Source organism: Melospiza melodia, chromosome 7 (assembly GCF_035770615.1).
Source record: "Melospiza melodia melodia isolate bMelMel2 chromosome 7, bMelMel2.pri, whole genome shotgun sequence".
Lineage (NCBI taxonomy): Eukaryota > Metazoa > Chordata > Aves > Passeriformes > Passerellidae > Melospiza > Melospiza melodia.
The window spans coordinates 9304737-9318012 of NC_086200.1; the positions used below are offsets into that span (position 1 = coordinate 9304737).

General features: G+C 49.9%; 1 protein-coding gene across 1 annotated transcript; it reads right to left on the reverse strand.

Moving 5' to 3' along the window:
• Nucleotides 1-5797: 5797 nt before the first annotated feature.
• Nucleotides 5798-6730, reverse strand: LOC134420490 (olfactory receptor 14C36-like). The gene has a single exon (XM_063160656.1). The coding sequence runs from the start codon at nucleotides 6728-6730 to the stop codon at nucleotides 5798-5800; it is 933 nt and encodes a 310-aa protein (XP_063016726.1).
• Between the last annotated feature and the right edge of the window lie 6546 nt (nucleotides 6731-13276).

The window sequence follows — 13276 nt, forward strand, 5'->3', positions numbered from 1 at the left end:
GTGCTGGGGCAGGGACTGTGCTGCCTGCCAGGGACAGCTCTCAGACAGCCCTGGCTGCTGCTCCCTGCACTGGGGGACAAGGTCTGGGTGGGAGGAGACAGCTGGTAAGGCTTGGGAGTGTTCTCCTTGTGTGGTGAGGATGCTGCATTGTTCAGGACTGCTCCCAGCATGGCAATTAACTGCAGAACATTTCCAAGTCAATTATCCAGGGAGCACAGCTAGGACGGGGTTTCATAAATGGGAAAATCCTGCTTTTTTATTCTACTCATCTGTTTTGCCTAAATGGGAAATTGCATATAGATATTCTTCTCTCAGTTCAGGTGGAGAATAAATGGTCTCATTTGGCTTCACAGTGTCACAATGGACCACTGATGACACGAGTCCTCCCAATGTCACAATGGCCCTTTGGTTCCATGAGCCCATGAAGTCTCTTAATAGTGTCTACATGGTTCCATGAGGCATTGCAACATCACAATGGACCTTGGGATCCATAGGGTCTCACAGTGTCACAATGGCCCCTTGGTTCAATGACCCCAAAGTGTCATAATGGTCTCCAAAATTCCATGAGGTCCGGCGGTGTCACAATGGTCCCTTGGTTTCATGGGGTCCATCAGTGTCACAAGGATCCCTACATTCCATGGAGCCACAGTGTCAGTACGGTCCCCTTCGTTCCGTGAGGCCCAGCAATGTCACAGTGCTCTCCATGATTCCATGAGGCCCTACTGTGTCACAATGGTCCCTTGGTCTCACAGGGTCTCACAGTGTCACAATGGTATCTCGGTTTCACAGGGCTCCATAGGGTCACAATGGTCCCTTGGTCTCACAGGGCCCCACAGTGTCACATTGGCCCCATGGCCTCACAGGGTCCCACAGTGTCACAATGGTCCCTTGGTTCCATGGGCCCTGTGCTGCTGCATTCCCCCCTCCCCTTCTCAGGCCGCCCTGCCAGCTGAGAAATCCTCCTTGGGCCTCGGCCTTGGCCAACAGCCCCTGGGCTCAGCTCCTCTGCAGCTCATCACAAGCACTGTCTGCTCCAGGCACTGCTGCTTCCCAACCAGCTCCTGCTTTCTCTAGGAGCAGCCCTGGGATCTGTTTTTGTTCTCTCACTGGCACAACATCCCTGTTCTCACACTGCCAAAGAAAGCTGTTGATGCTGAGTGTGACCAGGATGAACCATTGCTGGGACTGAAGCCCCTCTCTTGGGGCCCTACAAACAGCACTCCAAAATGAGCCCTTGGAGCTCTCCTGGGCCAGCGACTCCCTCTGAGTGGGGCCTCTCCCAGCCAGGAACTCTCCCATTTGCTGCCCTCGGGGATACCCAACAACGACAGAGCCTGGGTCAATCCCCCCCATTCCTTCAGGCTCAACCCTTGGCCCACTCGGAAGATGCCAAAGGATCCACAGGGAGCATTTCCTGCCCTCAGGGGAATTTTTCACAGGTGCCTTGCACTGACTCTTTGTGTCTGTGTGCACACAGGAGTGCTTGTGCTGGGGAAATGTGGCAGAAATGCTGCTCTCTGAAAGGTTTGAGTTCCTTGGATATCTGAGTCAGTCAGGCCTGTAGGTAAGGTGAAGTCAACAAGGTCTAAGTGAAGTTAAATGCTGCTAAGAGTTGGTCTTTTGTGAAGTTGTTATGTTTATTATAAGTGTAGTTAAATATTGTTAACTGTTATTCCTTTGTTGAAATTGCTAAGACAAAGGTTTTAAATTAGGTTAAATACTGTTAAGTGCTGTGCTTTTGCTAAACTGCAAAGTTTAAGGTAGAAGTTAAGGTCGAGTTCTAAGTTAAGTCCTGTCAAGTTTGAGCTCTTTTAAGCTTTTGGGCTGTATTTCTTTTATCCTTGCCCTCATTGTCCTTGTGTCTCTCACACACACACAGGGACAGTTCTCGGTTCATTTCTGTTTTGATGGCCTGGATTTTGCTTGGTTTTGTTATTGCTTTGTTTCCTTGCTGTGCCTGAAGTGTCCAGTCAGGAGCAGAGTGACTCTCTCCAAGGAACTTGTGCTGCTGTCCCTTAATATGAAATCTAGTTTTTGCTGCTCCCTTGCTGGGGATTTTTTCAGCACTCTCAAGGCCTCGTTGGTACCAGGGTGAAGGAGCCCTGGCCCAGGCTCTGGCCCTGGGGGACATGGGGACGCTGCCAGGGGGTCCCTGTCCCCCTGTGCCACCCCCAGGACCCCGGCCCCCCATCCCCATGTCAGGCTCTGGGGTTGATCTCGTGGAACATCCTCTGGGGGAGGCTGCGGGGCCGGGGACATGGGGACCTGGGGGGACAGGGGACCCCCTGTGCACAAGCAGGGTTGGACTGCTCTCGGGGGAACTGTGAGGGGGGCTGGGGCAGAGTGACCTCCCCAGTGAGCTCACACAGCCCCTGTGATGTCACAGAGTCATCTCTGTGATATGACACAGCCCCCCTATGATATCACACAACCACCTGTGATGTCACATGCCATGCTGGAATGTCAGAAAGCTCACTTGTGATGTCACAGAGCCTTCCCTGGCACATCACTCTGTGATGTCGTACAGCTGTGATGTAAGGACATAGAAGACTCTGTGATGTCACCCAGGCTGCACCTGCAGCTTTCAGGCTCCAACTCCCACCTGCTTTCCTTGCAGGAACTGCCCGAGACACAGAGGGATGTTCATTTATTCTCAGCCAACAAAGCCAAGGGAAGGCACACCTCCATTAAATGCAAAAGTCATTGTTCTCCTCGGCTCTGCCCTTCACTTGATCCCCACAACCTCTCCTATTTCTTTCATCCCTCCTTTACCAGGGACTTTGTGGGACAAGGGAGCTCTGCTCTGGCTATGGAGGAAGTTCCAAGTGCAGCCACTGGAGTGGGAATCACAACTCATCAGATACCTGTAATTTGAGGGACCAGGAACTGGTGAGACTCAGAGGCACAGAAAGGTTTCTCTTCATGGCACACATAAAATATGTGAACATGATAAAATTTAATAAACATCAAAAAACTTTCCTGAACTCTTTGTGACATTCCAGCAATATCTGACATATCCACCATCCACAAGGGATTGCCATAAAGGAAGAATTTTAGACAAAGACATAGGAAGAAGTGAAAGAAAATATATAAACACCACTAAGATGTGTCTAAGGAGTTATTTAAACTTCTGGAAGATTGGGCAACTCCCTGAAGCTCAGGGCATAGAGCCAGTAAAGGGAGATGCATTGGAATGACAAGAGAACAGCTGTGGGAGGGAGTCTGGGAGCAAGGGGAAGGTCATAGATACAGCTGGCCTAACTGAAGAGGTATCCTTAGACATGGCCATTTAAAGAGGACAGCTGGAAACACCTGAAGGAAGAGAGTTGTGAAATATTACACTTAAAGTTGGGGGCAAAGGTCGAGGAGTAGCTGATTATTTATACTCCTGCCATCAGAAGAAGAATCCAGTAGATCAGGAAATCCTGTTCCTGGTGGGAAAACATTTTCATTTCTCAAAAGTACCCAAGTGACCCAGATAAAAAAAGATTTCCTTGTATATTATGAAAGAAACAGGTATTAAAACCTATGCCCCCTTCCAGGCAGATAGAGTTGTGTCCCCCTGAACAGGCAGTGCCACTGGTGCCCCGAGGTGCCCAGCTGGAATTGGATCTCTCAGAGAGCACCTGAGGAAGAGCAGAGCACCTTGCAAGCTACAGGTCCCTGACAGCCCTACAGGGCTCCTGTCCCATCAACATCTGCTCTGCTCCAGTCTGAAACAGGGCCCAGCATGGTGCTGGGATCATCAGAGAGCTGAGGTGTGTGCTGGAATTCAATGTCCTCCCCATCCCTCAGCAGCCCTGCGTTTCCCGCCTGCAGCCTTGGTCTCCAGCACAGCCATGGAGGCTCTTTGGGCTCTGGACTGTTCCTGTAGCCTCCAAGGACAGCTGAGTTCTGCCTTTGGCACAGTCAGGCCTGGCCAGTGCAGGCCGTGCTCAGCAATTGCTTGTTTGTGCCTGGCCTTGCTGTCAGCCCCGGCAGCGGCTGCGTGGCCCCTTTGTGGCCCTGTGCTGGCCCAGCCATGGTGATGCAGCCCATGTGCAGGCCCAGCGCAGGCCAGGAGCATTGTGGCTCTGAACGGCCCCTGTGCTGTGGTGCCCACAGTAGCCTTGGGGCTCTGTGCCCCATGGCCTCCCTGCTGGGCAGCCTCTGCCAGCTCCTCCAGAGCCCCTGGCACCTGTGGGGCTGCACAGACAGCCCTGCCCCTGGGCTCTACCAGTCTCGGGGCCAGCAGAGAGGCAGCCAGGGCTGGCCATGGCTGGGAACAGGCCCTGAGCCCTGCAGGAGGATGGAGCTGGGCCACAGCCAAACTCAGCCCAGGCCAAAACTGGGCTCAGCAGCCAGGGCTGCCAAGGGCTGGGCACAGAGGCTGGCGCAGCACTTGTAGGATGATCCTGCTGCCCAAGGGATGTTCCCATGGGGCCAAGTCAGGAACTGTAATGGGGAGTGGGGCCAGAGAGGAAAGGGCAAACAGGGATGGGCTGTTTGCAGGGCAGGGAACAAGGCTGCGTAATAGGAAGAAATTTGTAGCAGGAAGAGTAAAGAAAGCAAAGGTGAAGCAAAGGAAATGCTCAGGGCAGTTTGGGGCTGGCTGCCAGGCAGCCCTGGCTCTGAGCAACAGCGTCTGCAGTGGGACAGGAAACTCCCAGCTCATGGGAACAAACTTTCTGGCTGACTGCAGAGGCCAGGACAAAGCTGAGTGCTTTCCGTGGTGTTCCCCAGCCCTTGCTGGCCCCAGGGGCTGATGGCTTTTGTGCTCCCTCATATTCATGTCCCCATAGCAACAGCCTGGGGCTCCTCACAGGGCTTTTCTATGCTGAGCATTGGCCTGGGCATGTTCTTGAGAGAGCCTGGGCAAGGAGCATGGAGCCCGCAAATCCCTGGCCTGGGGTGTCAGCACTGCCCCAGCAGTGCCCATGACCTGTCCCTGCTGCAGCCACGGCACTACCACCCCCAGGGCTGTGCCCGGCCCCAAGAGCACTCAGGCCCTGCAGCAACACCAGGGCCACCAGGGCAGCGGGGCAGGGCCACGGCAGCAGCACTGGCAACACCAAGAGCTGCTGCTGCTGGGCACAGCTACTGGGCCAGCATTGATCTGTCCCCAGCTCTGCACACAGACATTGCTGCTGCAGCTCCAGAGAGGGCAACAAAAGGGCTTCTCTGCACAAAACTCTGCTGGGAGATCCTTTACTTCCTTTAAAGCCATCAAGAGTGCAGCCCCTCATTGAAATAGTTGGTGGCTGCAGGGTAGGTGGAGAGTAGCAAAATGAGAAATTGTACAAACAATGACATTTCTTTGTGGACAAAACAGAGGGGCTTTACAGCTAGCTTGCAAGCAAAGATGAGTTAATAGAAGAAATAACAGTTAGTGATTTTAGAGTATATTCATAGCAAGGAAGAAAACAAGGCAGTCACCATGGGAACAGATTAGTAAAGATTTATGAAAATTTTTGTAAGCTAGACTATGTGCATAAGTAGATGTTTATATGTACCCTATTAAATTTCTGTGAAATTTTGCCAATTATATTGACAGTAATAGCTTTGCATCAATGATTAAAAAAAGTTATTGTGATGTAATTCATGACTTAAGATCACTCTTTTTAAAAAATATATTAACTACAGAACATGCAAAATAAAAATGTTTTCTTCTTTGACCCTAATCACGTGTGTGTAGGTCATGTCCAACCAAAGAGTATCAGACAATATTATTAAATTAAATCAAAGAACTTTCAAAATGTCATAAGAAGTATCAAAGATGATGTTTATTACAAGTGATTTGCAGAAACTGGCCAGCAGTTTAATGGTCCTGAAAGCATCCAGTCATCAGTCTCCATACTGCAGCCTTGAGCTCCTGCTTCCTCAGGCTGTAGATGAGGGGGTTCAGGGCTGGAGGCACCACCGAGTACAGAACTGACAGGGCCAGATCCAGGGATGGGGAGGACATGGAGGGGGGCTTCAGGTGAGCAAAGAGAATAGTGCTGAGGAACATGGAGATCACAGCCAGGTGAGGGAGGCAGGTGGAAAAGGCTTTGTGCTGTCCCTGCTCAGAGGGGATCCTCAGCACAGCCCTGAAGATCTGCACATAGGAGAAAACAATGAATATGAAACAACCCAAACCTAAACAGGAACTACCAACAATGAGCCCCAGTTTCCTGAGTTTGGACTGTGAGCAGGAGAGCTTGAGGATCTGTGGGATTTCACAGAAGAACTGATCCAGGGCATTGCCATGGCACAGGGGCAGGGAAAATGTATTGGCCATGAGTAGCAGAGCATTGAGAAAGGCGCTGGCCCAGGCAGCTGCTGCCATGTGGGCACAAGCTCTGCTGCCCAGGAGGGCTGGGTAGTGCAGGGGTTTGCAGATGGACACGTAGCGGTCATAGCACATGATGGTCAGGAGAGCAAGCTCTGTTCCCAGGAAGAAGATAATCAGAAAAACCTGTGCAGCACATCCTTTGTAGGAGATGTTCCTGGTGTCCCAGAGGGAATTATACATGGCTTTTGGGACAGTGGTGCAGATGGAGCCCAGGTCGCTGAGGGCCAGGTTGAGCAGGAAGAAGAACATGGGCGTGTGCAGGTGGTGGCCGCAGGCTACAGCGCTGATGATGAGGCCATTGCCCAGGAGGGCAGCCAGGGAGATGCCCAGCAAGAGACAGAAGTGCAGCAGCTGACGCCGCCGCGTGTCTGCCAATGCCAGCAAGAGGAAGTGCCTGATGGAGCTGCTGTTGGACATTTGCTGTTGCTGAACATGGGTGAGAGGAGTTACCTGTAACCAAAATCAAAGCCATTTCTGATACACCCTTCCCTGGAACACACACAGAGCTTTTGGTATTCAGGTGTTCTGTGGCTTTCTTTTAAAGCTCCCCCCGTGTCTTTCCTGCTATTCTTAAGTATCAGAAAACCTCAGCTTTTCTCCAGCCCTCTGGAAGAGCAGAGTGAATTCCCTGAGGCAAGATTAAGAGTAGAGACTGAGGGGAAATGGTCTCTAACTTCATTTTGTTTGGAGTTTCTCTGGCTTTCTCTTTTCTCACATGGAGGATTTGCACACTCCCATGTTGCTCTAAAAAACCCCCAGATGCTGGTGAGAGCAGATGGATCCACCGCAGTCCAGCTCCACACTTGTAGCCAAGGGCTCACGTTGCTCATTTCACCAACCCAGCAGCATTTTCAGTGTCACAACACTTCTGCCTTTCCCCATCAATCTTACAACTCAGAGATGCTCTAGGACAGGTTTTCACCCTATATTGAAGCTCCCAGCTTGGACTGAAATCACAGAATGACTTGCAAGAGTCCTTATGATGGCATTGGATTGAGGGAGATGCAGCTCCTTACCTGGCTGCACTGAAAGCATTGCCCAGAGCCAGGCACTGGGGACAGTGTCACCCTGAGCCAGCTGTGCCCCCTGCCAGAGCCCCCAGTACTGGGCAGCTGCTCCCAGCCCTGTCCTCTGCAGAGGGAACAGGGCCCAGGGTTGCAGAGCTGCCCCACGGCTCTGCTGCAGCTCTGCCTGCACAGGAGGGGCTGCATGCCTTTGAGCCCCGGCCCTGAGGGCAGAGGCTTGGCTGGGGGCACAGGAGGAAGGGGACTTATTCAGAGGGAGGGGCTGCACTGGAGAGGATCTTGTGGACATCTCTGAACTCTCCCGGCCACAGCATTTCTGGGTTTTCTATTCTCTCATTCCCTGATCTTCTCTCTGCTTCCTGCAGATTTTCCTCCTGCAGGTGTTTCCCTGTGCCTGATCTCTCCCTGCCAGCACTCACAGAGCCCAAATCTCTGTGCACTCTCCTTGGCCTGACAGAACCTTGCCTGTTTGCAGGGCACTGGCTGGGGGCAGGTTCTGTTTGCAGCTTGGAGAAAGGACAGCTCAGACTGAGCCTGATGGGTCCAGCAAAGGTGATGCTGGTGCTGTCCATGGGCAGAGGGGCTGTAAGGAAATTACAGATCTCCTACTGATCACTAAAAGGTACAGTTTGCATTGTCTCAGGCACTTGTCAAAATTAATAATGAATAATTCATAATCAAACTTAAATATTTACCTCACCCTCCCTGCCATGGTCCAGTAGTAGGAAACTGAATACAAAGTCTTAGGAATTTACCTCATTTTTTACAAAGTCCTTGTCCTGGAAATATTCTATGACTGATCAGAAACACTCAGCATATCAGAGCTTCAAGAGCATTTCACCTACCCCACACCAGAAATATTCAGTTCTACTCACAGAGTCTGTAGGCATTGGGATGTCCCAGGTTTAGGAGATGGCTCCAGGAGCAGCAGCTGCATTTTCCTGCAGCCAGAGGTTCCTTTGCCAAGGGCTGGCAGTGATTCTGCCTCAGGCACTTCTCAGCATCTTCGCAGCCCTGACTGATTGAAGCTCTCTGTGCCTCTGTACTGTGCCCAGGGTGGCTGTAGGCAGAGCCTCAGCCCTGCTGGGCTGGCAGAAGAGCTGCTCCTCAATAGAAATGTGCTTTTGAAGCTCTTCTTGGTTACCAGGATCTGCCTCTGTGCCACCCTGAACTCAGCAGCACAGACACAGCACCAGGACTTCAATGAGCATCTGGGGCTTTCTGCTCAGGCCCTGAACATCAGTCCCTGAGAGGGAGCTGAAGAAACCTCTCCAGAACTCCTAGGCAGAATCCAACTCCAAAGTTTCTTGGACTTTTAATGGGTCCCACTGAGGAACACGACTGAGCAAGTGTCCCCAGGCCCCAGGCAAAGCAGAGAACTGGAGGCAGTGATGACCGATGGGACCTAAGACAAGCCAAGTCTTGCTGACCTGGGACACAGCAGGGTCTGTGCAACCAAGGGCTGGGAGGAGACACCTTGTCCTAAGGCCCTGGGGCCTCCTGGCACAGCCCCAGCCAGGCTGGGCACTGTCAGCCCCTTGTCCTGCCCTCAGCATCCTCCCCTAGCCCACATCCCAGTGGCCTCAAGGATGTGCTGGAAGAAGTCCCTGGGGAGCCTTGCTCAGGAATGGCCCTGAGGGCTCCCTAATGTTCCCAGGGACTGCAGGTTTTTCCCAGGACTTTGGGTTTGGCTTTTTTCTTAGAGTCTGTGAGAGTTTTGTGCAATCATGGTCTCCAATTATCTGCTTTAATTAGTCCCTGGAGAGCCTTTGTCAGTAACAACACTCAGTGGGGCTCATTACTACTTCGAGGTACTTCAGTTATTTGAATGTACTTGGTGTTTCCCTTTTGATACACACTCTGTGAGAAGTTTGTGCAATCATGGCCCCAATTCTCTGCTTTAATGAGTCCCTTGAGAGCTTCGTACCGACACTCAGTGGGGCTCATTAATGCTGTGAGATACTCAAGGTTTTTAAGGTACTTTATGGATTTAAGAATACTTTTACGTACTTTTAAGGATTTTCCTTCCCACACCGAGTCTCTGAGAGGATTTTGTGCCATCCTGGCTTCCAATTCTCTCGTCCAAGGAGTCCATGAAAAGCCTGTGTTGGGTATCTTCCCCCTTTCTGTTTTACAACAAAGATGGAACTGAAAGAAGTTTTAAGACTTTCTAAAACCATTCAAACAAACATGGGACAATTAACAATACAATAACAACAACCACTAAGAGAATTATTAGTCTTTTTGTCGTCACCGCAACTGTTTTAGTAAACATCCTCCAACCATTTAGTCCTCAGGATTGGAAGAGTTTATTGAACCAGTCTTTGTTTTCCACTTGAAGCTTCTTGAACTGTTCCTTCAGAATTTGAATGCTCTTGTGGATTGACTCGCTGTGGCTGGAGAGGTTCATACAACACATGCCCTCAGAATCTACATGGGAATGCCCATGTGCCCAGAGTAAAAATTCTATTGCTGTTCTGCAAGGTGGTCTGTCTGATGGTCTCTATGTCTGAGAGCAGGCCACTCAATGTGAGGGAGGTAGCATTGGTTTGCATACTTAACAGGCACCCAGGATGGTCAATTTGTCCTAAAGCTTTAGCTGCAACCACCCAAGGTAGCTCAAATTGGGGTTGCTACCATCCGATACCTGGATTAAAGTTTTCAAAGCCATCTCTTTGATATCATCCCATACTTCTCTGAGGGTACCTGCTGCTTGATCATCTGGTGGGCTGTGTTGTCCTTCTCCATCTGGATGGTTGATTGTCAATTCCACCCTTGCCTCATTATTAGCACAGTTTGCTATTAATTGATTTATTAAACACTTCCATCCCCCTTCCCACAGGGTGTATTCTGTAGGTGACAACAACATGGTCATAATATATTTTAAATCATAGGGGGTTAAGACATGTGCTGTAAACATGGCCCTCATTAGGCCATTAAAACAAGGTAAATCCCTCTTATGGTCTTTAGCTGCCCTACACAGATCCTTGATTTCCCTGTAAACCAATGGCTGATACCTGGGATTCTGCCCCCTTCTTTCATAACATCCGGGGGCAACGAGGAGTGTTCAGACTATTTGCCAGTCTCCTTCCTTAACTGCTTCCTTCTGGATCCTTTCCTAGGGATCTTCTGGGGTTGAGGGGCAAGGTGGCTCTGGGGAATCCAAACTGTATTCTGGGGACGAAGAATAACTTGGAGCAGAAACATTTGGATTAGAAATACTGTGACAGCAGGGCAGTGTATGTTGTATCATGGGGTTATATCATTGCCAGAGGGGGAGGCAAAGGGCACTGCCATTTTTTCAGGTGCTGGGAGGAAGGGTCTTGATTTAGGATGGCAAACTTCCAGGGTGGAGATCTGGAGGCATGGCCCAGGGTGAAGGTGGAATGACTGACAGTGAGGCATGACCCGCAGTTTTGGAGGGGGAGTCTGGAGGTTCGTTAGGAGCAGAAGAGAAGGTTTTGGTAGCAGGAAGTGGAGGAGCCAAGATGGAGGGAGGATGGTCAGGCTCAGGGCCTTTGGAGAAATTTTAATGATCCGTCTCAGGATTGATTTTAACTTGTTCTTTGAAGATATTTGGTCATGATCAATGAGAATTAACTTAAAGCATTGATATACACACCTTTCTACTTTGGACATCTGGCTGCCCATTTTTCTCTTTCTTTGCTTTAGGTAGAACAGCCACTGGAACACCCCAAATCAATTATGGGACATCAGTGCATATTGTAAAAAGGCAGTGACAAAATGGGCAATAATTTTCCTGCGTTTCCCTAAGCCCACCTGCAATCCTATGCAGGTGAAACTGTCGTTGTGTCTTGTGGATCCTGGCGGAGGTCCCTCGAACCAATAATGAATCTGCCAGCCTGGCACAATCCAAAATCCTGGGGAGCACTGGCCTATCCATCAGCCAACCCCAGCTGACGTGACTGAATATCAGGGTCCCTGTCTGGGCGCCAAAAGTCACAATGAGGCTGGCGGTGACAAACCTTTCTGGTTCCCCAGCTTCAGGGCAAGGGTGGTGAAAATGAAAAGGAGCAGATGCTGGGGAAGATGAAACAAGAAAGCCTTAAAGATATGATTGCCTGGCAAAAGATTTTGAAAATATGGAAACTATAAGTCAGACTGAAATGAAAGCAAGCTTTGAGATACCAAGCCTTAGCTACTGAACAACTGGAAAACAATGGTATGGCTGAAGGTAATACTCTTTTGATGAAACAATACCCTCTGCTTGCAGATAGGTCCAAGGGTCAGAGCAGACCCTACTAGCTTGACAAAGGAGGTCAAAAGAAGTGGTCCAAAGAGTAGTTTTTAGGGTTTAAAATGTAACACAGTATGGTAATGTAATGATTCTTATAGGCTGTATATAAATGCTATAAGATTTGTATATTGTATTATATTGGTTAGTGAAAATTAGAATATGCAGCACAGAAAAAGATTTATTGTATTGTAACGGGAACTCCCCTCCTCTTTCAGGCATCCATTTTGGGTTCCTCTTTTGAGCTCTTCTTTTGGGCCTCCTCCAAGCTGTGGCTGGCAGCTCCAAACAAGGTCCCTGCACCCAAAACCCTTTGCAATAAACCACAAGTTCCAAGACCTGGCTTCAGAGATCTCTCACCTCCGTCTGTCCCAACTGTCCTACTGCCCAATGCTACAACAAGCAGGATCAATGGAGTTGCCCAAAAAGAACTTTAGTAAACGGGGGGAAAAACAATTAACATGGAGAAGTTGAGCACAGTACAAGGGGTGGGATTCAAAGACCTGAGATAAAGGCAAAGCAACAATATATACACATGAGGGTAGAACACTCTAGAACAATAACCATACAGGACAAACAAGTAACCAATAGGGGAGGAGAACTTGGACAACTTAGCATAACAACACTAAAGGCTTATGGGGGAACTCTCAAGCTCACCCTTGTGGGATCTCAGCACCTCAGGATGGAGGTGCAGAGTGGCCGAGAACACCCTTGGGGGGCTCGGGAGTCCTGGAACGTTGCCAGAAGTGTCTGGTGGCAGGACTTTGATCCTACACAAGAGACGACACCTGTATGAGGATGGGAGGATTTCACTGGGTGAATGGTGGAGGGATAAGTTAATTAGAGTGTAAAACACAGGGTTTAGGATTTCTGTACAGGGGGGTCTAAAGAAGTAAGATGGAGGAATTGGGACGTGTCCTGTTCTTCTTCTTCTTCTTCTTCTTGGCCTCCATCTTCTGTGGTGATGTTGGCACTTCGAGATTGGTTATTACTAGAAGTGCACCGGTTAATAAGGGTAGAAGGTATTGGGGAAAAATTATAAATATTGTATACGTAACTTCGGGTATAAAGATAAGTGACCGCCCCGGGGGCTTGCAGTGTGCTCATGGCTGGCTTGCTGTGCAGACCTCTGTTGGGCTGAAAGAAAATCTTTTAGATAAACAATTAATAAACACCGAGACCGAGAAAAGATCAGAAGTCTCTCCTTGTCCTTTGAAGCATCGGACTGTCCAAGGCCACTCTGGGCCTTTCCAGGCCACCTAAACAGCCGAGAAACCGACAAGTGGCGTTCGCTGCGTGGGCTACTCCCCACCAACCTTTCGGAGGGGGGATCAGCCCTGAAGAGCTGAAGAGCCAAGAGGGCAGCCTCGATCTAGGACGAGTTCCCAGGAGAGCACTGATAGCTCCTGAGGAGAGAAGCCTGAAGAAAAAGAAAAAAGAAAAAAAAAACGGCTAGAAGAGTCTGCAAAAAAACAGCAGTCACTGAGAATTACATCTCTCAGCTTCTGCTGAAGACAGTTCGTAGCAGAGCAGCCCGGATCGGAACCGGAAGGCGCCTCCGGATCCTTCTCCTGTGACCTTCTGGACAGAGACCGGGAGACTTCGGACAGCTCTAATGACAGAATCGGTGAGAAGGTCAAAAAATAAGAACACGAGGGGCACACTCTCCCATGAACAACGGGA

Bases quoted from the DNA above. Each gene is read 5' to 3' on its own strand.
- LOC134420490 (XM_063160656.1), bottom strand. From the start codon at position 6,730: ATGTCCAACAGCAGCTCCATCAGGCACTTCCTCTTGCTGGCATTGGCA.